Source organism: Clinocottus analis, unplaced genomic scaffold, assembly GCF_023055335.1.
Source record: "Clinocottus analis isolate CAN_PGR_092001 unplaced genomic scaffold, fCliAna1.0.p SCAF_35, whole genome shotgun sequence".
Classification (NCBI taxonomy): Eukaryota; Metazoa; Chordata; class Actinopteri; order Perciformes; family Cottidae; genus Clinocottus; species Clinocottus analis.
Genome location: NW_027176098.1, coordinates 1,402,204 through 1,429,177, shown reverse-complemented (window position 1 = coordinate 1,429,177; position 26,974 = coordinate 1,402,204). Strand labels below are relative to the sequence as shown.

The 26,974-nt window shown below is 43.4% G+C and overlaps 3 protein-coding genes across 6 annotated transcripts in view; 1 reads left to right on the top strand and 2 right to left on the bottom strand.

Moving 5' to 3' along the window:
• prdm6 (PR domain containing 6) overlaps nucleotides 1-4,105 on the top strand; it is a 101,820-nt gene extending 97,715 nt beyond the window's left edge. The window contains exon 8 of the mRNA XM_068596213.1: nucleotides 3,736-4,105. Within this exon, the coding sequence (XP_068452314.1) occupies nucleotides 3,736-3,850 (115 nt within the window). The 3' untranslated portion in view covers nucleotides 3,851-4,105. The remainder of the gene's footprint in view (nucleotides 1-3,735) is intronic.
• Nucleotides 4,106-10,263: 6,158 nt separating this feature from the next.
• On the bottom strand, nucleotides 10,264-22,430 carry cep120 (centrosomal protein 120). Of its 4 annotated transcripts, none has more exons than XM_068596234.1 (20): nucleotides 22,217-22,430; nucleotides 21,502-21,658; nucleotides 20,910-21,024; nucleotides 20,667-20,811; nucleotides 20,046-20,191; nucleotides 19,394-19,588; nucleotides 19,078-19,293; nucleotides 18,531-18,916; nucleotides 18,127-18,276; nucleotides 17,631-17,813; nucleotides 17,451-17,547; nucleotides 17,186-17,341; nucleotides 16,991-17,080; nucleotides 16,823-16,915; nucleotides 16,560-16,721; nucleotides 16,116-16,238; nucleotides 15,914-16,012; nucleotides 11,963-12,108; nucleotides 11,627-11,844; nucleotides 10,264-10,392 (listed from the first exon to the last, which is right to left on the bottom strand). In XM_068596234.1, the coding sequence occupies exons 1-19, from the start codon at nucleotides 22,263-22,265 to the stop codon at nucleotides 11,640-11,642; spliced, it is 2,913 nt and encodes a 970-aa protein (XP_068452335.1). In that variant the 5' UTR covers nucleotides 22,266-22,430; the 3' UTR covers nucleotides 10,264-10,392; nucleotides 11,627-11,639. The 4 variants fall into 4 exon arrangements, with proteins under 4 accessions (XP_068452335.1, XP_068452334.1, XP_068452332.1 ...); XM_068596233.1 differs by having other exon boundaries at nucleotides 10,264-10,377; XM_068596231.1 differs by having other exon boundaries at nucleotides 10,264-10,374.
• Nucleotides 22,431-25,979: 3,549 nt separating this feature from the next.
• The window catches only part of znf608 (zinc finger protein 608), a 32,986-nt gene continuing 31,991 nt past the window's right edge, over nucleotides 25,980-26,974 (bottom strand). Inside the window, exon 11 of the mRNA XM_068596270.1 lies at nucleotides 25,980-26,185. Within this exon, the coding sequence (XP_068452371.1) occupies nucleotides 26,166-26,185 (20 nt within the window). The 3' untranslated portion in view covers nucleotides 25,980-26,165. The remainder of the gene's footprint in view (nucleotides 26,186-26,974) is intronic.

Sequence of the window (26,974 nt, the reverse complement as noted above, 5' to 3'; positions counted from 1 at the left end):
GGTGTCGTTCTCCTGAGCTCGTTGGATCCTGTTGGGACTCGTCTGGCGTCCAGGTGAGGAACTCACTGGACTTCCTCCTTGAGGAGCTCTGTGGCCTCGCCACGTTAAAATGACTTACAAAAAATGTACAAAGAAAAGCCAGTACGATATCAGTACAATATCACTACTTTATTCGTACAATATCAGTACATTATTCGTACAATATCGGTACATTATCAATACGAGCTCAGTACATTATTCGTAAATTATCAGTACATTATTTGTATATTATCAGTACATTATCAATTCGATATCAGTACATTATTCGTACATTATCAGTACAATATCAGGACATTATTAGTTCGATATCAGTACATTATTCGTACATTATCAGTACATTATCAGTGCATTATTCGTACATTATCAATACGATATCAGTACATTATTCGTACATTATCAGTACATTATCAGTGCATTATTCGTACATTATCAATACGATATCAGTACATTATTCGTACAATATCAGTACATTATTTGTACATTATCAATACGAGATCAGTACATTATTCGTACATTATCAGTACATTATCAGGACATTATTAGTTCGTTATCAGTACATTATTACTCCAACTAAATAAAAATGGTCAGTAATATTTATAAAAGTGTAACGGACCCACAAGACTCCCAGATTTTCTGAAATTCTTTAGAATAAATTGGCCAAAAAAGAATAATGTTAATCTCTGCATTTTTATTGAGTTCTGTTTCTTCTGAACATTTTGCTTCAGTAAAAAAAATGGCCGTTATTCGTGATCTTCTGTGAATGTTATGTCCCGGCTGTCGTGACCTCTGACCTCCGCAGACGAGTAAAAGAATCCTCCTGGTTGTAAATCGGCGAGTCAGTAAAGGATGGACAGAGTGTAGAGGGACGAGGCCGCGATGCTTTGCGGCGCGAGGGAAGCTGCTCTCGACTCGCCGGCGCCCCCTTCAGCGCTGGAGGACGATCCAGGACATCCAGGGAGAGAGAGCAGGAGGCGCTGAAGAAAGTGAAGAAAGCCAAATCAGGGATTTCAGGAGTTTGCGTGGAAAAACCGAAAAGGACAAGAGTCGAGGGGGAAGGAAACAAATCAACGTCCTTAATAAGCAATCAAGGAAACCCCCGAGGTGTCATCGACGTGCAGAGAGAGAGGAACAAGAGATCATGCTGTAAAAAGTGAAACGACAAGAAATCCGCTTAAAGCAAATCAGCGTTCTTAATAAGCAATCGGAGGAGCCCTCCACCTCCTCCTCCCCCGAACCTTTTCATCAGCACTTCAGAGTCTCGGTGGAGGCGGAGCGGGACAAAGACAATCATGGACGGGGCGTCAGAAATCTTTAGCGGGTCGATGGCCTCGGGGAGTTATCTCCTCTCGGACGGTGCGGCGAATAGATTAAAGCTGCCACTGTCACTTTGTCAAGAGGAAAACACTCAACTTTATCCCCCTCCCTCCTCGCCGAGGAGGCGGAGGTCGGCATTTTGTGTGGTCGGCAGCTTTTTCAGCGCCGATACTCGCTGGACTGTGGAGGCTGTCGAGCTGCTCGTCTTCTGTTGAGTCTCAACTTCACAGCCTCGAGCCACAAAAAGACACTCGAGACGAGAAGAAGTTTATTCTCTCTGCTCGCTGTGGAAAAACAGGTTTATTCTGTATTCTTAATGAGTCACCCCCTGGTGGTCAGGAGAGAGAATGCAGCTTTAACACATGAAGCATAGACTTCTATACAACCAGAGGAGTCGCCCCCTGGTGGTCAGGAGAGAGAATGCAGCTTTAACACATGAAGCATAGACTTCTATACAACCAGAGGAGTCGCCCCCTGGTGGTCAGGAGAGAGAATGCAGCTTTAACACATGAAGCGTAGACTTCTATACAACCACGATCTCTGCTGGTCGACTTCTCGTCTCATAGAAGAGATGAAGATCAGAGGTGAGCCGACGCTCCGCTGGTCCTTTGAGGGGAAGTGATTAAAGCTGCTTCTGTCATCTCTGTTCAGGGGAACACTCTCCCGCAGAGAGGAGGAGGAGGAGGAGGAGGAGGAGGAGGAAGAGGAGGAGGTAACAGACGCCAACTGGTGGATAGCTGGTGTCCTGCTGGATGACAGAGCAGCTTTGAAGTCACCGGCTGTTGAAGTTTTTAGTAAATTTAAGTCGAGGACTTAGAGCAGAAATGTCCTCCTTCAGGGTCTAGGGTTCTTCTTCTTCTTCTTCTTCTTCTTCTTCTTCTTCTTCTTCTTCTTCTTCTTCCTCTTCCTCTTCTTCTTCTTGCTCCTGTCCATCTAACAGCATGTTAGTCTTGTTTCAGGGCTGCTAAGTCTAATACCTCCACACAGCGTTCTCTTTGAAGAGCCCCCCTGTTTACCCCCCTCCTCACACACACACACACACATACACACACACACACACACACACACACATCCCCCAGCTCTGACTAAAAGCTCCCTCTCTTCTCTCTTTCTATTGAAAGTGACAGTGACTCTGCTTTATTAGACCTGGACGTGTGTGTGTGTGTGTGTGTGTGTGTGTGTGTGTGTGTGTGTGTGTGTGTGTGTGTGTGTGTGTAATTGGTCGGTCAGGTTGTGAAGATCAGGGCAACAATTACAGATTCCTGTTCCGCTGGGCCTCACACACACTTTATACTGTCACTGGATATTAGAGTTAGAGGGGAGGTGTGTGTGTGTGTGTGTGTGTGTGTGTGTGTGTGTGTGGGTGTGTGTGTGTGTGTGTGTGTGTGTGTGTGTGTGTGTGTGTACTTGAACAGCTATCTTTGTGAGGACTTATTTTAAGGACATTTTTGTAAAATGGCCGACGTCTCGGCCGGTTCTCACTGAAAGGTTTTTGTTGACTGAAAGGAGGTTTTATGACCAGCAGGAAGGAAGTGGACGCGTGAAGCCTCCAGTTTCACATTTAGGCCGTCGCCATCTTGTTTTTTTGGAACCAGTGATCAGAAAGTGACCATACTTAGACTTCTATACAACCAGAGGAGTCGCGCCCTGGTGGTCAGGAGAGAGAATGCAGCTTTAACACATGAAGCACAGACTTCTATACAACCAGAGGAGTCGCCCCCTGGTGGTCAGGAGAGAGAATGCAGCTTTAACACATGAAGCATAGACTTCTATACAACCAGAGGAGTCGCCCCCTGGTGGTCAGGAGAGAGAATGCAGCTTTAACACATGAAGCGTAGACTTCTATACAACCAGAGGAGTCGCCCCCTGGTGGTCAGGAGAGAGAATGCAGCTTCAACACATGAAGCGTAGACTTCTATACAACCAGAGGAGTCGCCCCCTGGTGGTCAGGAGAGAGAATGCAGCTTTAACACATGAAGCATAGACTTCTATACAACCAGAGGAGTCGCCCCCTGGTGGTCAGGAGAGAGAATGCAGCTTTAACACATGAAGCATAGACTTCTATACAACCAGAGGAGTCGCCCCCTGGTGGTCAGGAGAGAGAATGCAGCTTTAACACAGGAATATATATGCATATACTTTACTTTAAAGAAGTTGTGTCTTTGTGTTGTCATGTAAAGTGCACTCATAAATCTATAGTCTTGTCCTCACAAACACGGTTTTGTGTCTTTGAGTGTTTTTGCTCTTTCAAGTATCAAAAGTGATTTTTGTAATTACTTTTTCTTCATGCTTAAACTAACGCCTGTCTCTCTGTCTTTTGTGTGTGTGTGTGTGTGTGTGTGTGTGTGTGTGTGTGTGTGTGTGTGTGTGTGTGTGTCTCAGGTGTGAGCGGTGCGACCGCAGCTTCACACAGGCCACTCAGCTCAGCCGCCACCAGCGACTCCCCAACGAGTGTAAACCCACCAACGAGAGCAGCGAGTCCATCGAGGTCGACTAACCCCTCCCCCCCTCATCTTCCTCTTCTTCCTCTTACCCCTCCTCTTCCTCTTCCTCCTCCTCTTCCTCCTCCGTTTGAAGACGCATCCTTCTCTCTCCTCTCCGTCCGCACGCAGAGACGATGTCATTGTTTGGGCGTATGGATCCGTGCGGCGCCGCGTGGCTCCGCCCACCTCAAGGCGTCCATAATGAGAGCGGAGAGCTCCACCGCCGGCCGCTCGATGCTTATAGATACAGGTAATGAGTTCACAACATCTGGACAGAAAGGAGTTTGAGTGATTTAAACTGCTGCCGGAGCAGATTAACTTCATGAAGCAGAGCAGAGGAACAAAGTACTAGTACTGCCTCCACTGCATATACTGATATATATATATACTGCAGAATATAGAAATACATACACAGAGAGATGTTTTACTACGTCTCAGCTTGAACCCAAAGACGCAGACTTCCTGTCCAGGTAAAACATCGTACCTCCAGATGTCTTCTACCTTCATCACCTAGAAATAATGTTCTGAATGACAACGTGAAGACGTTGTGTCACCTGAGGAGACATTGTGTCACCTGAGGAGACATTGTGTCACCTGAGGAGACGTTGTGTCACCTGAGGAGACGTTGTGTCACCTGAGGAGACGTTGTGTCACCTGAGGAGACGTTGTGTCACCTGAGGAGACGTTGTGTCACCTGAGGAGACGTTGTGTCACCTGAGGAGACGTTGTGTCACCTGAGGACCTGTTTGAAGCCCGTTGAGCAGTCCAGCAGGACGCACCGCCGTGTGGACGGAGATGTTTTCGGGATTGGAGCCCACGCCTTCAGACTGAAGCTCAAAGGAGATCCTGATCAACCAGAAACCAAAGATGCTTTTTGTTTTGCTTTTTTCCAACAATCGAAGCGGTCGGACTCATAAACCTTTATTTTTTTTTCTTTTTTTGGGGAGGAGGATATTTATTGGAGACTTTTATTCTTCCTTTCCCTCCAAAAGACAAACAAACTCTTTCTAGAGAGAAACTGTGATGAAAACCACCAAAAGTCTGACGGATGAGTCTGTTGGCTTCACTTTGTATTCTTTTAACAGCGACGCCAAAGGAGGCGGAGCCAGGCCGAGATGCCACGCCTCCTCGAGAGAACTGAAGGACGATGAGATGTATTGTAGGAAGAAAAGAACCAAACAAACATAAATTATATTTATCTTCTTGCTCATATCAGAAGCTTCGGGCACTTTTTGTTGAAGATGTTGATAATTAAACTGCGTCGCCGGCGGAGAGACGCTGGACCGATGTCTTCCAGAAATGATCCTCCGTCGCTCATGAAGGTCGGTTTGTGTCTTTTTTACCCCAAATTTCTTGTCTGAAGGTAAATTATCTCCAAATCTTTGCTCTCAATTCCAAAAACTGCTGTAATTTTTTTTTAAACGCTCTCAAAAAGAAATTTGCTCTCTAAAAAAATCCTCTCAAAAAAAACTGAGAGCAAATTTATTTTTCAGAGCAAATTTTAGTTTTGAGAGCGTCATTTTTTAGAGCACAAATTTTTTGGGGAGCGCAGTTTTTTTTTGGGAGGAATTTCTTTTTTTTGCTCTTCGAGCAAGTTTTTGAATTGAGAGCAAAGATTTTGAGATAATTACTCACAGACGAGACTTCCTGGTGTAAAAAGACTCAACTCGTCCTTCACGGTCGACTTTCAGCTTCATCACGTTTCTGATCTGGAGCTTCGTCTCTCAGACGTGTAGATATTCACGACGACACACTTTGTATTCAAATGAGGGTAAAAAGCACAGTTCTGACACCAAATAGGTTAAAAAAAGCTTTAATAAAGATAATAATCTGTAACTTCTCCTCCAAAGAGTCAACAACTCAGAGAAGTTTCTCACTGCAGGAAACAAACCAAAGCAAAAAATCAAACTTTTTACTTCACAAAACGTCTGTAAGAGTTTGACGCCTCGACCTTTTTTATTCACGTTTTTATTGTTTCACGTCTCCTCCCGGTTGCGGCAACTTGAACACGAGCAACTTGTTGAACACGAGCAACTTGTTGTACACGAGCAACTTGTTGTACACGAGCAACTTGAACACGAGCAACTTGTTGAACACGAGCAACTTGTTGAACACGAGCAACTTGAACACGAGCAACTTGTTGAACACGAGCAACTTGTTAAACACGAGCAACTTGTTGTACACGAGCAACTTGTTGAACACGAGCAACTTGTTGAACACGAGCAACTTGTTGTACACGAGCAACTTGAACACGAGCAACTTGTTGTACACGAGCAACTTGTTGAACACGAGCAACTTGTTGAACACGAGCAACTTGTTGAACACGAGCAACTTGTTGAACACGAGCAACTTGTTGAACACGAGCAACTTGTTGAACACGAGCAACTTGAACACGAGCAACTTGATCCGGGTGGAAGCGTTCCCGTAGAGTTGCTCCGCCGTGACGCTTCCAGGTGAAGATCCTCTCTAACGGACGACCTGTCGGGTGCTCTCCTCTGATTGGCTGGATTTCAGCTGCGTCCATGTTCGGGGGCGGGTTCACGACTCAACACTTTCTCCTACGAGTCAATAACCTTCTTCTCATTTCAAACAGTTGGAACTGTCCGTCAACTTTTAAAGTTTGGCGGCTTACGTGAAAAAATATCAACGGAAAATATCAAAGAAACTGAACTGAAAACGTGAATTTAAGTCTATTATATGAATGAATTACAATGATAATATAATATTTAATATAAAACATTCCCGATGGACGAAGACGTTTAAACTCTTACAGACGAGTTTGTTACAAAACGTAAAAACAGTTTTGTACCAGAGAAAACTCACTTTATCCAAATATATATCTATATATATATATATATATATATATATATATATATATATATATATATATATATATATATATATATTAGAGGTGTATCGGCAGCACACAGACTGACTGAACTTTCTGAGGATGATAATCATTGTTTGCATGATGTCTCAAACTTCTTTCCCCACATTTCTGTTGTTGTTTTTTTTATGAATGAAGAAATGAGATTTAAAAAACAAAAGAAGACTTTGTTCTTGTTCTTGGGGAAATAAAGCTGAAATACAGTTTTGATTCTTCTCAGTGATTCTCTGTGTGTTTATTGTTCCGGATGTTTCTGCTTTAAATAAAAATGATTTCAATATTTTTCGACTTGAAGAAAAACACAAAAATGTAATGAAATAAATAAATGTATAGAAATAAAACTTTTAGTTTGACGGGACAAAAACAAATTGAAACAGAAAAGTAACATTTGTTTAGAATATTGTTTTATCAAACTACGTGAAGTTAGAGTATAAAAGTAGAAAACAGATTATTTCATTTCTGCTGATTAGAAGATGAAAACTTATTTATCCTTTAATTTGTTCTCTACAACAGTATCGTAACATTATTGTTCATTATTGTTATTATTCTATTCAAATAATAATGACTTGTACGTCGTTGCTCTTGCTCGTCTGTGATTGGAGCGTTCACAAAAGGGGCGGGGCTTTAAACAACCTGTAATCATCACTTAAACAAGTTTCTAGCTCAACACAATAATTTGATCGTTCAGCTTTTTTTAAACAGGAAGTTTAACGACTGATGAACATCTGCATCTACTTAATGCTCACACACACACACACACACACACACACACACACACACACACACACACACACACACACACACACACACACTTGACCTCAGCTCTGTCAGTCTTTCCAGTCTGATTTCAAAGATTATTCCATCGAGGTTTAACTTAAATTCACCAAAACAAACATCCAGCGTCCAGCCGTCGGACAGCTCTGGGGTTTCTCCAGCGTGGGAACCGGATCAGAACTCAGAGGCGGCGCGTCACTAGAGGGCGCCGCCCCTCTGGAAATTTTGAGATGAAAAAAAAGAAGGAAAACAAAATCTATATATGCCATCAAAAAACATTATATAACAAGTAATTAAAATAATAAATATACCGTGTTGACGCGCTAAATGTGTGTGGGAGACCGTAAGCCGCTGTCAACAACCGCTGAAGTTAAACGTGACCAAATATGAATATTCATCATCACTGAGGAAAGCCCCGCCTCCTTTCTCGGGCGCCAGCCAAATGGGAGTCAAAATGGCGGCGAGCAAACATTTCACGGTCGTCACGGCAAGGAGAGCTTTTCATTGGCGGATGAAACTTGAATCTTCACCAATGACATCGCTTCTTATTTCAACGTGACTGGACTATTCGTCGAATCAGAGGCCTGTATCATTCCCTCACTTCCTGTATAGCTCCCACGTAGCGACGCGAGCAACGTAGCTAGCAGAGACATAGCGACTGAAAACTCTGTGGTGTCTCTACGCGAAACATCTTTCAACCGACGATCAGATGTTGACAAGAAGAGGCCGAACGAGTTGGACCCGAACGTCCGGATTAAAAATCCCAGCAGCAAAGTACTGACCGCAGGAGGACGTCCACGAAGGTAGATTTGTGTCTTTTTTACCCGAGCAAATGTCTTGTCTGGAAGTAAATTATCTCCAAATCTTTGCTCTCAATTCAAAAAAATCTTCTATTTTTTTAAAATGCTCTCAAAAAGAAATTTGCACTCTAAAAAAAAGCGCTCTCAAAAAAACAGCACTGTAACATGTCAGTGCTCCAACTTCACGTCTCAGAGGAAGAAGCTTCATGAGCTTTAAAGCAAAGTTTTTTAAAGCAAATTTTTTTTTAGAGCAAATTCAAGTTTTGAGGAATTTTTTTAAAGTGTTTTTTTTTAGAGCGTTTTTTTTTATTAAAGAAATTTTAGTCTTAAGAGATTTTTTTTGAGAGGTTTTTTTTAGAGCGTTTGTTTTTTAGTTTTGAGAGTTTTTTAAAGCGTTTTTTTAAAGCAAATTTTAGTTTTGAGATTTTTTTTTTGAGAAATTTTAGTTTTGAGTTTTTTTAAAGTGTTGTTTTTAGAGCAAATTTTAGTTTCCAGAGATTTTTTTTTGAGAGCGTTTTTTTTTATTTTTTTGCAAAATTTTAGATTTTTTTAAAACGTTTTTTATAAAGCAAATTTTAGTTTTGAGATTTTTTTTTGACAACGTTTTTTTATTTATTTTTTTCTAGCAAATTTTAGTTTTGAGAGATTTTTTTGAGATTTTTTTTGTTTTTGAGAAATTTGATTTTTTTTAAAGCGTTTTTTAGAGCAAATTTTAATTTTAGTTTGGAGATTTTTTTTTGAGAACGTTTTTTTTTTTTGAGCAAATTCTAGTTTTGAGAGTTTTTAAAGCGTTTTTTTAAAGCAAATTTTAGTTTTGAGATTTTTTTTTGGAGAAATTTTATTTTTGAGTTTTTTTTAAAGTGTTGTTTTTAGAGCGAATTTTAGTTTACAGAGATTTTTTTTGAGAGCGTTTTTTTCTTTTTTTTGCAAAATTTTATTTTTTTTTTAAAGGTTTTTTTAAAGCAAATTTTAGTTCTGACAGTTTTTTTTGAGAGCGTTTTTTTTTTCTTCTTTTTTTCGAGCAAACTTTAGTTTTGAGGGGGTTTTTTTAGTGCATTTTTTTTTTTTTTGAGGCGGGCTCGGGGGGCAGTGCCCGCTGGGCTCGGGGGACGGTGCCTGGACTAGAAGAAAAGTGGAAACGCGGGGTATGTGGGTGTATTGTGTATGCATGTATTGTGTATGCATGTGCACTGCCGAGGAAGTAGTGATGACAAAAGCATCTGCAGCGTCTCATCTGAGTCCTCTCAGGCTCAAAGTTACACCTTGTTGATCGTTGTTATTGGACAGCGTTGAGCCGTTTAGATGGTAGAATATTCTACTGTCACTTTTAAAGCGTTAAGAGGATTAAAACACACCAAATTAGACCCAAAGATGAACGGTTGATGTTGCTCGTTCAGTCCGTGATGAGTTGAACTCTTTCAGCTCCGTGTTTGGTCTCCTCACAGGAAGCAGCAGGACCCCTTCAGAGTAAAAGACTTTCCTGGTGAGGCGAGGTGATGAGACGTTCCAGCGTGACGAGTTCAGGTGGAGATGAAGGATCAACGGAGCGATGACGACTGGAGGAAAGAGGAGCGTTTGGGATTCAAACCCACGACCTCAGAGAACATCGGATCAGCATATCAATTCATTCATGTTATTGGCTTTTATTTTTTTTGACATAAAGCTTTTTATATGATGTGATTTATGTATGTTATATGTTCTATTACTTTATTGTTTGATGTTATATTACAATATGCATATATGTATTATATTGTATAATATTCTATAACTATATGTATTACATAATATAGTGTTCTATAACTATATGTATTATATTGTATAATGTTCTATAACTATATAACTATATATTACTCTTTTGTATAATGTTCTATAATTATGTAATAGAATGTTTTGAGTAGAAACATTTCTCCAGTGTTCTTTGATACTTTCTCAATAATCTAAAAACATAAAGAAAGACAGGATTACGTAAGCAGAATAATTTATTGCAGACAGAAATCAGAGTTTGAGCTCCGACAATAACAATAAATTAATGTTTCAGTCTGCAGGTCAGAGTTTATTTCCTGAGCTGCAGCGCCACCTGCTGGCAGAAAAACACCTGAAACTAATATAAACTGTACACAAACATCTAAAAACTGAACAACACGTTGTGGCGCAATAACTTCACAGCATATATATATATATATATATATATATATATATATATATATATATATATATATATATTAAAAAAACAGGGAGGGCTGGAGGCTTCATCATACCTGTGGGAGGAAAGAAAAGTCTGTAAACAAACAGAATAAACTCCAGAAACAGAATAAACTCCAGAAACAGAACAAACGCCTATAAGCAGAATAAACTCCTATAAATAGAATAAACTCCTATAAGCAGAATAAACTCCTATAAGTAGAATAAACTCGTTTTAGCAGAATAAACTCCCAGAAGCGGAATAAACTCCCAGAAGCAGAATAAACTCCCGCATAAACTCCCAGAAGCAGAATAAACTCCCAGAAGCAGGATAAACTCCCAGAAGCAGAATAAACTCCCGTAAGCAGAATAAACTCTTTTAAGAAGAATAAACTTGTGTAAACGGAAAAAACTTGTGTAAACGGAATAAACTCCCAGAAGCGGAATAAACTCCCAGAAGCGGAATAAACTCCCATAAGCGGAATAAACTCCCATAAGCGGAATAAACTCCCATAAGCAGAATAAACTCCCAGAAGCGGAATAAACTCCCAGAAGCAGAACAAACTCCCAGAAGCAGAACAAACTCCCAGAAGCAGGATAAACTCCCAGAAGCGGAATAAACTCTTTTAAGAAGAATAAACTTGTGTAAGCGGAATAAACTCTTATAAACTTGTGTAAGCGGAATAAACTCCCAGAAGCGGAATAAACTCCCAGAAGCAGAATAAACTCCCAGAAGCGGAATAAACTCCCAGAAGCAGAACAAACTCCCAGAAGCAGAACAAACTCCCAGAAGCAGGATAAACTCCCAGAAGCGGAATAAACTCTTTTAAGAAGAATAAACTTGTGTAAGCGGAATAAACTCTTATAAACTTGTGTAAGCGGAATAAACTCCCAGAAGCGGAATAAACTCCCAGAAGCAGAATAAACTCCCGTAAGCAGAATAAACTCCCGCATAAACTCCCAGAAGCAGGATAAACTCCCATAAGCGGAATAAACTCCCAGAAGCGGAATAAACTCCCAGAAGCAGAATAAACTCCCATAAGCAGAATAAACTCCCAGAAGCGGAACAAACTCCCAGAAGCGGAACAAACTCCCAGAAGCAGAACAAACTCCCAGAAGCAGAATAAACTCCCATAAGCGGAATAGACCTCATTGACTCCTTCAGGTCCTCATGGCGTCCTGGATCTGGCGCTGCAGCTCCGTGATGATGCGGTCCTCGTGGGTGTAGACGCCGGTCCTCAGCAGGGTGTCTCTCTCCTCCAGCAGGCGGCTCAGGTGTTCCTCGGCGGCCTCGTTCAGGTGCTGCGAGGGGGCGGGGCCACCGGGGGAGGAGGCGGGGCCTAACCGGTCCTCCTGCTGCTTCAACCTGTGAATGAAAGATGAAGAAGTCGAATACATTCAACACAGTGTGTACTACCTGCTTTAAACGTCACAGTACATAGTATATATATTTATATTTATATATTTATTTTGCTCCTGCTCACCTGTTGAGCTCGTTCCTGATGTCGTCCAGCTCCCTCTTCTCCTGGTGGACCGCCTCCTTCTGCTCCGTTGCCAGGTAACGCAGCCTCATGGCCTCCAGCTCGGCCTGCTGCTCCTTCAGGCGCGTCACGGCGTTCTCCTGCTCGCGCTGAGAACAGAGAAGATTTTCAAAATAAACTTCCAAAAATAAATTAGTTTTGATGAGAAAGTGAAACCAGACGACTGCGTCAGCGCGACGCATTCGTCTGGTTTCACTTTCTCATCAAAACTAATTATTTACTCCAGAGGAGGAATTCACATCAAAAGGCTTTAACATATTAATATTAATAATATTATTAATAATAATAAAGTCGTGTTTCACTCATGAGTCACAACTTTTACCCAGAATGCCGAGCTGGAACTCAGTCGAGTAACATTTCAATAAATCAGGAAAACACGGAAAAGAAATATGGTTGAAGACCAACAACCTGCTGGGAAATACACACAGACCCACACACACACACACACTTAGATACGAAAGCACACACACAATTAGAAACAAACACATACACACACACACACACACACACACACACACAGTTTCACATACACTGTCTCATACACACACACACACTTAGATACGAAAGCACACACACAATTAGAAACAAACACATACACACATACATACACACATACACACACACACACACACACACACAGGCTCTTAGTAACAGACACACACACACACTATCAGAAACAAATACACACACACTCTTAGATATGAAAGCAGACACACACAGTCTCAGGAACAAAGACACACACACACACACACACACACACACACTGGTGACACAGACCAGTCAGTTGTTTCTGGATGTGAAAACTAACATTTTCACTTTACTGCTGAACGCTTTCACACGGCTGATCACCACACACACACACACACACACACACACACACACACACACACACACACACACACACACACACACACACACACACACACACACACACACACACAGTGTTGACTCAGGCCTCTCAGTGGACCATTAGCGTCTGTATTTCGGAGCGTTTTCAGGATAATTTCTAGAAAAACAAACACTAAACATTTTCTCTGCCGGCGCCGCCAAAGACAACCGGGGGCCCGAGTCCTGGAGGGGGGGGGGGGGGGGGGGCGTATCTTTATATAGATATTACATCATGAGACTCCAGCAGCTTCAGCTGGGGAACGACACAAGAACATAAACAATATACTCCATATAGTACCATTATATATATATATATATATATATATATAATATCTGTGTATAAAAGGCTTCTCTGGAAACAGAAGCATCAGGATGAGCAGAGAACTAGAACTCGTCTTCAGTGCAGAATGACTCCGTTATTATGACATAAATCATAAAAACCTGAGGATAATGACGCAATATTTAAAGCTTCTGTTAGTGAGAAACTCTAGTTTAGTGATTGTTGTGAAGGAGACAAGAGCTCTTCCTCCTCCTCCTCCTCCTCCTCCTCAGAGGTCGGCTCGTACAAACATGTGAACTTCTCTCAGATCTCAGGTGGAGTTTTTTCTGAGCAGCTCAACAGCTGATGGAGGTCAAGAGGAGTTTTTAACATGAAGAGGAGGAGGAAGAGGAGGAAGAGGAGATGAGACACAACTTCAGGTTAGAGACAAATGAGTCTGGATAACTGAGTCGCGCTTCGTTTCACACGAGGTCGTTTACCTGAAACAACCAGAATGCAACAGGAAGTGAATCCTGTAACGATTAGTTTCAGTGTTCACACACATTCTGACCAACGCATTTACAGGACTTTTATACACATTTTCATGACTTTTATTCTAATTTCCAACACTTTTAACCAAATGTCCATGAGCAAACATGGTGTGAAATGTGTGTGTGAACAGTAAAAAGTGATAAAATGTAGTATTTAAACTAACAATGAGGATTCAAAGCATACAGTAAACCTTAAATGACTCAGATGAATGAGAGACAATAGTTTATTAAAAGAATAAACATTTATATAGATGTATGGATGCTGCTGATATGTTGAGCCTCTTTCTTTTAAAAGCAGATTCATTATTTAAACTAAATGAACAAATGAACACGTTGTGATTTAAACTTCTCTCCATGTTGATGTTGTTTCTCGTCGAGTGTCAGAGGAACTCAACAGCACGTCGGCGTGCTCGTTGATACGTCCTGGCTCCGCCCCCGGCGGCGCTCCACTGGGACCGGCAGCGACGAGCGACGCTTTGACGGACAGCTTTTATACAAACGGACCCCCGAGACGCCGACTTGGAGGGAATTGAACCCCCGAACTTTGACTGACTGAAACCAAGAAACCCAAACAGAGCGGCTGGGAAATATGAACCCTCAACCATTTGAGCAAAAATGACGCTCACTCTAAGTATGAATATTAGTTATTATTCTCTCTCTCTCTCTCTCTCTCCCTCTCTCTCTCTCTCTCTCTCTCCCTCTCTGGTCAGAGCACATTTATTCTCCCGGACCAAGAATTTTTATGACTCTTCTTGACTAAACAGAGGGCGAGCGAGACGCTGAGAGGAGCGAACGAAGAGGAGAGAAAAACCAAACAAGAGACGACTTGAAGGAAGAGAAGAAAAAAAAAAATGGACCTCTGAGCGCCGAGACGGACGCGGAGCGTAAACACGGACGCCATATTTTATAAAAGAACACAACGGAGCGGGACGCGAGCTCAAATCCCAGAGATGATGAATAGACGAGGGGAGAGCGACATTAATCACTCCCTGTTTTCTTTACAATGATGTGGCACTTAGAGAGAGAGAGAGAGAGAGAGAGAGAGAGAGAGAGAGAGAGAGAGAGAGAGAGAGAGAGAGAGAGAGAGAGAGAGAGAGAGAGAGAGAGAGAGAGAGAGAGATTAAAAACTGGAAAAAGGAGGAATGAACTGAAACACATGAAGTAGGAGGTGGAAAAAGAAGAGAGGGAAGATAAATGAGTTAAGAAAAAGGTCTGTAAAGAGAGAGGGATAAGGAAAGAGAGAGAAGAGGAAGAAAAAGTGGTTGAGAGGCACGAAGAGTGACGGGAGAGACGGAGAGTGAAAACAGAAAAGAGAGGAAGAGATTGATGTGAAACGAAAAGAGTAAAAAAAATGTCCGTCCAGTTTTTCCAGCTGGTGAACGTCAGTAACAGTTATTAGTTTGTCAGATAAGAGCCGAGTGTTTACGTTAGACTCAGCCCCACTTAGTGCTGCGTGCGTGTGTGTGTGTGTGTGTGTGTGTGTGTGTGTGTGTGTGTGTGTGTGTGTGTGTGTGAAGGGAAAAAGAAAAAGGGAAGAGTGAGCGATAAAGAAAGAGAGAGAGGTGTGTTTTTACAACTGAACCAAATATTTAGCCGAGAGTGAAGTAGACAATGTAACGTGTGAGAGCCAACACACACACACACGCGCACACACACACACACACACACACACATACACGCACACACACACTTTTGTATTTGGCATCTCATTGAATAGGTTTGAACTGTAAAATTGAATATCTCTTCATCCCAATGTTTCCTTTATATATAATATATATATATATATATGCACACACATTTTTGTATTTATATGTATACACCAAAATACACCAGTACAGCGTGCATCATGTGATTCCTTTAAGAGAAAACTTGTGAAACTATAAGCTTGTGATGCACGCTACTCGTGTACTCGTACTTGTGTACTTTGGTGTATTTGGGCGTGGTGCTGGCTGACGGATGGCCGCGCCCTGTCTCCCCCTCTTCCTCCTCTTCGTCTCTAAACAGCTGCTGAGCGTCTCAACACTCAACACATTTAAAACCTGCAGAAAAACTACGATCATCAGGGAGAGACACGGCAGCTGTGAGGAGGAGGAGGAGGAGGAGGAGGAGGAGGAGGAGGAGGAATCCTTAAATCCTTCTGCAGCGTTCTGATTGGACGACAGAGGTTTCTCTTCAGGTGTGTCCAGCTGATCGTACCTGTTTGAACCGGGCCAGCTCCTTTAGGGCCCGCCCCCACTGCTGCTTGTAGTGCAGCTTGGACTTGGTGGTGGACTCCAGCTTCCTCTCCAGCTCCACCTGCAGGCCGGAGTAAACACATGAGTGTGTATGCGTGTGTGTGAGTGTGTGTGAGTGTGTGTGAGTGTGTGTGTGTGAGTGTGTGTGTCCTGAGGAAGCTCACCTTCTCCAGCGAGAGCAGGTTGACCTCTGACTGCAGGTTGACCTCTGACCTCGCGCTCTGCTGCTCTCTGTAGAGCTGGAACTCGTTCTCCAGCCGCTTGAAGCGAGACTCTGCGTCTGCAATCTGATGCAGACAGGAAGTTATGCTTTAAAAAAGAGGCCAAACAGGAAGTTATGCTTTAAAAAAGAGGCCAAACAGGAAGTTATGCTTTAAAAAAGAGTCTAAACAGGAAGTTATGCTTTAAAAAAAGAGGCCAAACAGGAAGTTATGCTTTAAAAAAGAGGCCAAACAGGAAGTTATGCTTTTAAAAAAGTGGCCAAACAGGAAGTTATTAATTTGACTGAGGGTCATGCCGAGAGGAGCGCTCTCTCCACCTCTCTCTCCATCCCTCCACCTCTCTCTCCATCCCTCCACCTCTCTCTCCATCCCTTCATCTCTCCCCACCTGCTGCAGCAGCCGGGCTCTCTCCTCCTCCATCAGCCGTGCTTTGTCTCCCTCCAGCGCCACCCGGTGGTCACAGTCCAGCTGCAGCCTCCTGCCGCTCTCCTGCAGCTCCCTCTGGGTCAGCTCGTGTTCGGCTCGCAGCTCCTTCTGCAGCCGCTGGGTCTGAGCCCCACAAACAACAACAACAACAACAGCAGCAGCAGCAGCGGTGAGCGGGCGCTCTGACATCAGGACTCAGGTGAGCGCAGCAGCAGCGGACTCACCTGCAGCTCGGCCTCCAGCAGCTGCTTCTCTCGGGCCTCCAGCTCGCTCAGCGTCTTCTGCAGCCGCTCCTCCAGCTGGTTGAACTCCGCCTCCTGCGGACAGTCAGCAGTGAGTTCACGGTCGTGTTGACGCCCGGCGGCCATTGTTTCCTACGCGGGTAACTCCACCTTCTTCTTGACCAGAGCTTCTCTCTCGCGGTCTCGCCTCCTCCACTCCTCCGCCAGAGCCTTCATGTGGCTCAGCTCCTTCCTCCTCAGCTGAAAGGAGGATTATCTTTTTATTCGTCTTCGTGTCTAGAAGTCGACGCCCTCAGAGAGGAGAGAAGGTTCTGTCCTCTCCGTCATCAGGACACGAGGGTTTACCTGGTCGTCAAACAGCTCCTCCTGCTCCTCCTTCCACAGCTCCAGCTCCAGGGCCGTGCGGTACTCCAGGGTTTCTCTGGGGGCCGCCGGGGCCACGCCCAGGCTGGGGGGGGCCACGGGGTGGGGGGGCGGGAGGGTGGGGGCCGCGGGCTCGCTCTGAGGGAGTTGAAACCAGTTGAAACCAGTTGAAACCATCGTCTTATAACCCCAAATTCACAGTGTGTCTGTCTCCTGTTTGAAAGGTGACGTTTAAATAAAGTTTTACCTGTGAAGAGTCGGCCACGACGACGTCTCTGGCCTTCACCAAGCCGAGGTCCTCCAGCGTCGCCTCGTAGCTCAACTCTGCCACCTTCTCACCGGGACTGAGAGAAAACCTTGTTTAGCGTTATTTTTTTTACCGTTAAACTCCTCCCCCTCCTTCCTCCCTCTCCTTCCTCCTCCTCACCTGTGAGTGGGGACCACGGGGGTCCGGTCCCGGTGGCTCCGCCTCCAGCTCGGTTCCCCCTGCGACGACACCAGGTCGGTCCTCTTCGAGCTCAGCAGCCGCGACAGCTGGACGGAGGCTCGACCAATCAGACGCTCGCCACTGGTGGAGTCTCTGTGCCACACCTCCACCACCAGGGGGACTCTGGAGGGGGGGGGGGGGGGGGGGGAGAGAGAGAGAGAGAGAGAGAGAGAGAGAGAGAGAGAATGTGTTAAAGTGCCTCCCAGAACATGAACAGTCCTGTTGCACCACCTGCTGGCCAGATGTGTCGTTGCAGAGAAGAAGCATCACTGTTGCACTCGTATTGAAACAATGCTGCAAAGATTTAACATGGAGGCGAAATAAATGTTGAAGCTTTTCTTCACACTCATTTTACTTTTCTGGTGTTATTTTGTTGCTGTTGACAGGATGAATAAAGCTGTGTGTGTCTGTTGTGTGTGTGTGTGTGTGTGTGTACCTGAGGAAGGTGTCCTCCAGCTGCTGAGGCAGAGCGGCGAAGTCGAAGGCGCAAAACGAGCGAGGCAGCGACGCCTCCGTGTTCCTCTGGAGCTCCACTGGAGGACCAGTGATGATGGGAGCAGCACTGCCGAAGAATGGGTACGAGTACCTGACACACACACACACACACACACACACACACACACACACACACACACACACACACACACAGACACACAGCTTTTTTTTAGGGAAACTGTAACATTTGGTGCACGTAAATGGAGAAAACCCAAAAAGTGAAGTTCCAAAGAAGAAGAAGAAGAAGAAGAAGCAGAAGAAAAAGAAGCAGAAGAAAAAGAAGCAGAAGAAGAAGAAGAAGAACAAGAACAAGAAGAACAAGAACAAGAACAAGAAGGGCTTCACCTGAGCGTGGCGGCGATGGGGTGCGTCAGGCTGAGGTTCTTTAGGCTGCGGAGGTCCAGGGAGAAGCAGTAGTGGTGGGCGGAGGCCGGGATGGACACTTTGGGAGCTGAGACACTGACGGATGAAGCTCCGCCCTCTTCTCCGCCTCCAGCTCCGCCTCCAGCTCCGCCTCCAGTCTGCTGCTGGACAGGAAGCTCCAGATCTCCCGGCAGCAGCGCCGCCGGCTCTTTGCCGCGATGAAGCTCCTCCAGCAGACTCTCCGCTTCGCTCTCTGTGTGGGAGGAAGGAGGAAGAGGAGGAGGAGGAAGAGGAGGAGAGTCGGGAGGTCTTGCAGCCGGAGGAACAGAGGGAGGAGCGTCGGAGGAAGCTTCTTTAGTCCCTAAAGGCTGGAGGAAGAAGGAAGTGAGATGCAGACGGAGTGATCACGACATCATGGATGTGTCTCTAGTAACGTTAGCAGCAGCGCTAATGGAGAACTAGCAGGAGGAGAGCTAGTAGTGTGTGTGTGTGTGTGTGTGTGTGTGTGTGTGTGTGTGTGTGTGTGTACCTGTGCCGTGACCTCTTCCCTCCTCAGGGTGACCGCCACCCCCACGGTCGGCTGCATCTCGGCGGGCAGCGCCGGCTCGGTGCGTTTCGGGGGTCGCAGAACAAACGCTCCCTCCACCGTCGCCGCCTTGTTCTGCAGGTCCGCCGACGCGGCGGCGAGCGCCGAGAGGGCGACGTCGGTGCTGCCGAGGGAGCGAGTCCCGCAGCACAGGTGGATCTGAGGAGGAGACGGACCGACAGGTGAGCGACAGGAAAACCCAAGCCGAGGAAGGCGTGGCCGCGCCCCCCTCGCCCTTCGGAGCCCCGCCCACGCTCACCTGCAGACTGGGCTGCTGCGACAGGAAGCTCTGCAGGACCTGCTTGCTGCTGCGGATGCGCACGGAGGCGCGCTCCGGCTCGAAGGCGGGGCTCAGCAGGCTGTCGAAGGGCTCGCTGGTGATGTCGTTGCCCAGCAGAGAGTAGTAGAAGAAGAAGCCCGGCGCCGCCGTTAGCTTCGTGCTGCTGGGGATCAGCTGTGCAGAACAAGATATTACAGGAAGTATTTACTACCTCTTTTACAGCACGTTACCAGTACTTTTACTGAAGCGTTACTAGTACTTTTACTGAAGCGTTACTAGTACTTTTACTGAAGCGTTACTAGTACTTTTACTGAAGCGTTACTAGTACTTTTACTGAAGCGTTACTAGTACTTTTACTGAAGCGTTACTAGTACTTTTACAGCATGCTACTAGTACTTTTTCTGAAGTGTTTAACGAGACATTAAAGTAAAGGGTTTATCTTTGAAATGTAGACAAGTATGTGTTGTTGTGTATCTGTATATATTGTGTCTTGTTGTGTGTCTGTATTTATTGTGTTTTGTCGTGTATCTGTATATATTAGTGTGTATCTTGTGTGTCTATATAGTGTGTGTTGTTGTGTGTCTTGTGTGTCTGAGGACAGGACTCTCCTCAGTGCTCTGCAGCTTGCTACCTGCTCCAGTCTGGTGGCGAAGGCCACGGTGACGGAGAGCAGGAACATGTCGCAGCAGCGCTCTGCGGGGCCCAGCTGGTGGAAGCCCTGCTCCGGCACCAGAGAGGGCTGCAGCCGGGCCGGAGACCCGGTGACGGCAGGAGGACCTGAGGGGGAGGGACACGCCCACCTTTAGCCACACCTCCATGACCTTTAACCACACCTCCATGACTTCTAACCACACCTCCATGACTTCTAACCACACCTCCATGACCTTTAGCCACACCTCCATGACTTCTAACCACACCTCCATGACCTTTAGCCACAGCTCCATGACCTTTAACCACACCTCCATGACTTCTAACCACACCTCCATGACTTCTAACCACACCTCCATGACCTTTAACCACATTTCCATGACTTCTAACCACATTTCCATGACTTCTAACCACATTTCCATGACTTTTAATCAAATTTCCATGACCGTAAGAACCCTGACAAGTATTTCAAACCACCCTGTTATGTTGATAGCGTTCTCTTTGTTGGACATGTGGAATAAGCATCTAAGTTTGTTTTTTTAAAACAGCTTCATAGGAATATGGTCTTTCAAAATAAGAGCTGAAAACAGGACACTCGGCTGACCTTGTCTGGGCGGGGCCTTCTGGGCTCTGAACCTATCAGGAGAGGGCTTGGGGGGCTTGGCGTCGCTCTCCAGCGCCGTGCTGAGCAGCAGCGCCGGCCTCTGCTTGGTGTACTTGCTGCTCAGCAGCGGGAACCAGCGGGGCTCCTGGAGGGGACACAGACGCTTTTAACCCTTTGTGCCGGTTCCCAGTGAGCAGAACCAGCGAGCTCAATGTCAGCCACTGGGAGGGAGGAGACGCTCACCTGCTGGACCTCCTGCACGGACCGCAGGTCCAGGACGACGTAGCCCACGCTGTCGCTCCTCTTCGTCAGCGCGTCCACGGCAAAACACGTGAGCTTGATGGGAGTTCTCTGCAGTCTGAATATGAATGTATGACACAGTTTGCACTAGAAACATATTCAGGCTGTGAAAAGTAAACTCCAGCTACGGAAAATAAATAAGTAATATGAAACAGTCCCAGCTTCTGCAAGAGATACTGTGTTGCTTTAATATTATAATGAGACACAATGATGGCTGTTTATGTTTTATTCATTCATTAACAGAGGAAAAAAATGGTAGATTCCAATTTTCCACCAAATATCTAATATTAATAATTAGACTCTAATCCTGCCGTGAACTAAAACTTTGGTCCGGTCGACTGGTTTCACTGGTCATACCTGTACTGGTCTCACATGTGCTGGTCTCACTGGTCTCACATGTGCTGGTCTCACTGGTCATACCTGTGCTGGTCTCACTGGTCATACCTGTGCTGGTCTCACTGGTCTCACCTGTGCTGGTCTCACTGGTTCATACCTGTGCTGGTCTCACTGGTCTCACTGGTCTTACTGGTCGTACCTGTGCTGGTGCAGCGTGCGGCGGTCCAGCTCCCAGGCCAGCTCGGTGCTGAAGAGCGGCTGCTCTCGGTGCTCCACGGGGTCCGAGGCCAACTGCTCGCCATCGAAGCTCGCCCTGACCACCAGGCCGAGCCGGAGAGCCTGAGGGAAGCCACGCCCTGAGGAGGAAGGACGCGTTACAGTGAAGTGGTACTTTTACTGAAACGTTACTAGTACTTTTACTGAAGCGTCACTAGTACTTTTACTGAAGCGTCACTAGTACTTTTACTGAAACGTTACTAGTACTTTTACTGAAGCGTCACTAGTACTTTTACTGAAGCGTCACTAGTACTTTTACTGAAGCGTCACTAGTACTTTAAATGACGATCTAGGAGTACTTCTAATGAAGCGTTACTAGTACTTTAAATGAAGCGTTATTAGTAGTTTTAATGAAGCGTTACAAGTACATTACATTAAGTGTCACTAGTACATTAAATGAAGTGTTAATAGTACATTAAATGAAGTGTTAATAGTACTTTTACTTAAGTAAAGAACCTAAATGAGGTGTTTCGTGATAGAAAGTATTAATATTATTAAGTTGCGACACTTCTGACTGGATTAACGGCAGTTCGCATGATGAATGTATTATAGCTGTACATATAATATAAAGTATTAAACACGTCATACACAGTTTATGTATGTGTGTTTATAGTATAGGTAACTTCATAACTTCTCACCTTGCAAGATGGACACAACGATGAGAAGTTGGTCGGTCTTCGGCGCCATTACGTCATTTGTAAAACTATTAAACTATTCCACTTAAACTCGTCTTCGTCACGTAAATGAAGTCAGAAGCTCGCGTGTAACGCGACGTGTTCAGATCCCACAGAGACGGTTCGGTTTGTCGGTTGAAGGCAGCGAACCGCTTTGTTGTCAAGCTTTTGGCGCCACCCATTTTGTTCTGAAACCGGAAGTGAAGGCGGAGACGCTTCTGTGACGCAGCGCTCCCCCTGCAGGCGGGAGGTGGAAGTGCAGGGCGCTGATACTATTACTACTACTACTACTACTACTACTGTAATACTGATGACACCACTACTACTACTACTACTACTACTACTACTACTACTACTACTACTACTGTATACAATTCAGAGGGGGAATACTTGACTTTATTTCCTTCACTACTTTTATTTGACAGCTGTAGTTTTATGAGTTGATTTTCAGATTCAAAATATTTACCTGATAAAAATACATATTCACAAATCTAAGATTATTCTTGTGACATCAAATATAATCTAATAAAGCCTGAAACTACAGATTCAGCTGTTAAAATAAGATCCACCTTTACCTGCAGCCACATTAAAATCCAATTATTAAACACATATTATTATGAAATGTGTCGTTCTGCATGAGTCTTTTTTTGTGCCAATTTCTTTATTGTAATATGTTTGTACAGATAATAGAGTATAGTTCTTCACTTGTACTTTTACTGAACTAAAAGATCTTCTTCGATCACATAAAACAATAAAGTAATCACACAAAAGAGTAAAAAGAGAAATAATATTGTAGAAATTTGCAAACTTCACTTCCCTAAATAACTTAATAACAGTCATGAGCATTTCAACACTGCTATTTAAAAATATGACACTTTTTTTTTAGTGAAAAAGCAGAGGAGACTCACATGTTATTGTTATTTATAGCGCATTAATACTCTCACAATGTGTCTCTTTTTGGAGTCAACCAAATAAAAAATACAGATTTATGCATTAACAATTCATATTTTAACATCACTCCTAAAAGACAAAACTCCACAGACGAGAATACTTTTTATAAAACATCCTTTAATCATGATTGCCAAACATATGAATTAAGGCATATACAGTATAAAAAAGCAACAGCAGGTTCCATGTTTACACGATTCCTCCGCGTGTCGTTAGCGGGATGAGAACTGAACACAGCAAGCAGCCTTTATAAGACGACGCCGCGGCGCCGCGTAAACAGGGTTCATAGCACTATATTCAAGTAAGAGAATGATCACGACACTATGCAGGTAAGGTGTTGTCGAGGTGAGGCAGAGCCGCTGACAGATCACGATACTTCACAGTTAAATGTGCTTTATGAATACACTTTCATTTACTATTTGTTCCTGATATGTTTAATGCCACAATGATAAAAGCTAAATGGAGCCTAAATGAGCTTTTTTTTAAAATTGAGTGTTTTTTAATCAGGATTTTAAAAACGCTGAATCAACTTTATTTGTGTTCATATGTTCATATTTTATGTTATGTGGATGTTTCACGTGTCAAAAATATGGAAGCCCATTTCCGCTACAAAAAAAAAATTAGGACCAAAGTTTTTTTATTAATTGATCAACTTTTTTTTTTTTTTTTGTAAACTTTTTTTTAGTGTCCACAAAAAAAGTCAATGAAAAAAAAAATACAAAAAAAGTCAATCAATATTTTTTTTGTCTGAATTTATTTTATTTATTTTTTTGGTCCCAATTTTTTAATATGTTTTTTGTCCTATTTTTTTTTTTTTTTGGTTTGACGGAAATGGGCTTACATACAAAGAGGACGTAACTGATATTATAAAAGTGCAATATTCCCTCTGAGATGTAGAGAAGTGTGTAGCATGAGATGGAAATACTCAATTAAAGTACAAGTGGGCCTATATACCTCAAAACTGGGCTTAAAGGTTCAGTGTGTAGTATTTAGTGACATCTAGTGGTGAGGTTATAGATTGCAAACTGTCGGCAGCCGATGTTTGTTTTGTCCTTTCCGGGCTTCGGTAGAAAAACATGGCCGCCGGCTCCGTACTTGGAAAGTAACGTTTCTTTCTAAGCTAACAACAAAAACCCGCCAATGATTTTTATTTTCAGGTTATTACACACTAAATAAAACACACATAGGTCCTAAATGCTCCACACTGTCCCTTTAAGTACACTTTAGCAAACTGTCTATCAGCGGCTCTGCGGTGAGCTAGTTAGCTTGTAGGAGGGAGCGCGGGAGTCGGGGCGGAGCAAAGGATTGTGGGACTCCTGATCTGGGTGCTTCATTGACCATAAACATTTAAATTAGAAGGATAATTCCAGTATTTTCAGGGTTAAATAACATTTTTAATCTCATTTCAGACACTTTAAACTTTGAATTTAGTGTTCGGTTTCGCCGTCAAATGCTTTCATTTTATAAATAGACAAAGTCAAATGTTGGTCGTGGAAAAACACACGAACATTCCCATTTAGTTTTGAGCAAAGTGGCGACATTAGACGTAACGATAAAGACACAGATGCAACACTAGGATTGTCCTTCAGGATAAAAGTAGAAATCGTCACATTCTTTCACCTGCAGCTCCGGGTTGGACGTCGGATTCAAGCGGCACCTTTACGTCTTTTAGAAAAAACCCAAAAACGAGAATCAAGACACGTTTTTTTTTGGCAGAAACACAACAACCCCTCACTCTTTTATTCTATATGTCTTCAAAGGCGAGTCTTTTCCCTTTTCCTGACCTTTAACAATGAGCCGGTTCCTTATTCATGTCCCGCTCTCCAAAACCAGCAAAACAAATCCAAAAAAAGGTTAACTCCCGTGTGATTGCATGCTGTGGTTAAGGGCCGGTTGGGTTTAGACACACAAAAAAAGCCGAGTGGTTAGTACCGGGAAACACCGACATGTGGATGAAATTCTGTGTTTGTGTTTCTTTGTTTGACCAAACCATCCCACCGCGAGGTCCAGTAGGTAGCCTAAACATGGCCGACTCTTAACCAAAGCGGTGTTTGATTCTAGCTAACGGTCGCTAAACAACACACGTGTCCTCAAACTCTCCAACTTAACGGCATTTATTTGTTTTTTCTTGCAGGACAAAACATGGCTGATAAAATGAAAAAGGCTTTTTTTAAGCTCCGCCCCCTCGCACGGCCGATGGTAGTCAACATAGAGGAGGATTTAAAAAAAGCATGTCAGCGCTCCGCCATGAATCTGTACAGAATATTTACACCAGCGGGGTTCCTACGTGGCACCGGGCGGGGTCGATGTGAAGGTTTACTCTCACATAAAGACAATACAATCAACATGGTTACGCTCAAGTACAGGTTAGTAATACAAATGTGTAGCGTCAGCGCTATGAGGGAGGAGGACACTTCAGTTAGCAGAGGGAGAAGAAGAAGAAGAAGGATAATAATAATAGACCTATTAGCTTCCTAATGCTGTTTCCCAGTTTCCAGGAGAGAAAAAAGATCAACTCTATATCAGGGAAGTCTCCTTCAGTACATTCAGTCTCATCATCATCATCATCATCATCATCATAATACAATACGATAAATGTGCGTTGTTTTTTTTAAAATATAAAGTTTAACGCCACAGCTGCAGCCGGGGCTGGCGCACGGCATTCTGGGACGTTGAGCTTTTAAGAAATGCGCCGGCCAGCTGAACTGAAATCTCCAAAAGGTCCGGGTCGGTGCAGATCCCCCCCCACATCCTCACCCCCCGCCCCGCCCCTCCGGCTGCTCCCCAGATGGCGTGTTATAAAACAGGTGCATTTCATTAGTAAGAAATGAAAGAGTCTTTTTGTTTATTTCTTTTTTTTAAATTCTAGTTCTCTGCCTCTGAGCGAGGCGAAGCTTATTAAACACCATGGAATCGATGTCTGATAAATCTGCCGTTCCTCATGTGAGACGTGGTCCACATGGTCCTACTTCTTCCCTTCGCTCTCTGTGGAGACAAAGAGACACAAAAACACACACAGCTCAGCAACTATGGAGGCAGATTTGTGTCTTTTTTACCCAAGCAAATTTCTAGTTTGTAAGTAAATTACATCCAAATATTTGCTTTCAATAAAAAAAATTGCTCTAAAAAAAAGCTCTTAAAAAAATAAAATATGATCTAAAAAAGAAATGCTCTCAAAACTAAAATTTGCTCTAAAACAAATGCTCTCAAAAAAATTGCTTTAAAAATAAAATAAAACCCTTCTACAAAAACAATTTGCTCTAAAAAAATTAATTTTGCTCTGAAAAAAATGCTCTCAAAAAAAATTTGATAAAAAAAAACGCTCTAAAAAATGCTCTCAAAACTAAATTTAGCTCTAAAAAAAGCTCTCAAAAAAAAATTTGCTTTAAAAAAAAATTGCTCGAAAAAAAAATTTTGCTCGAAAAAAAAATTTTTGCTCTAAAAATTTGCTCTAAAAAAATTAATTTGCTGAAAAAAAAAATTTGCTCAAAAAAAAAAAAAAAAAAAAACGCTCTCAAAAAAAAATTGCTCTTAAAACTAAAATTTGCTCTCAAAAAAAAATTGCTCTTAAAACTAAAATTTGCTCTCAAAAAAAATTTGCTAATTTTTTTTTTTGCGCAAAGTTTTTTTTGGAGAGTGAACGTTTCTTCTTTCCTTTCTGCACCTCGTTGTAGTCGCTGCTCCACAAACAAACGAGCCCGCACACATTAACACACACATTGTGTTGTGTTTTTTGCAGATAACGAGATAATGAAGTTGTTTGTTCTCCAGATA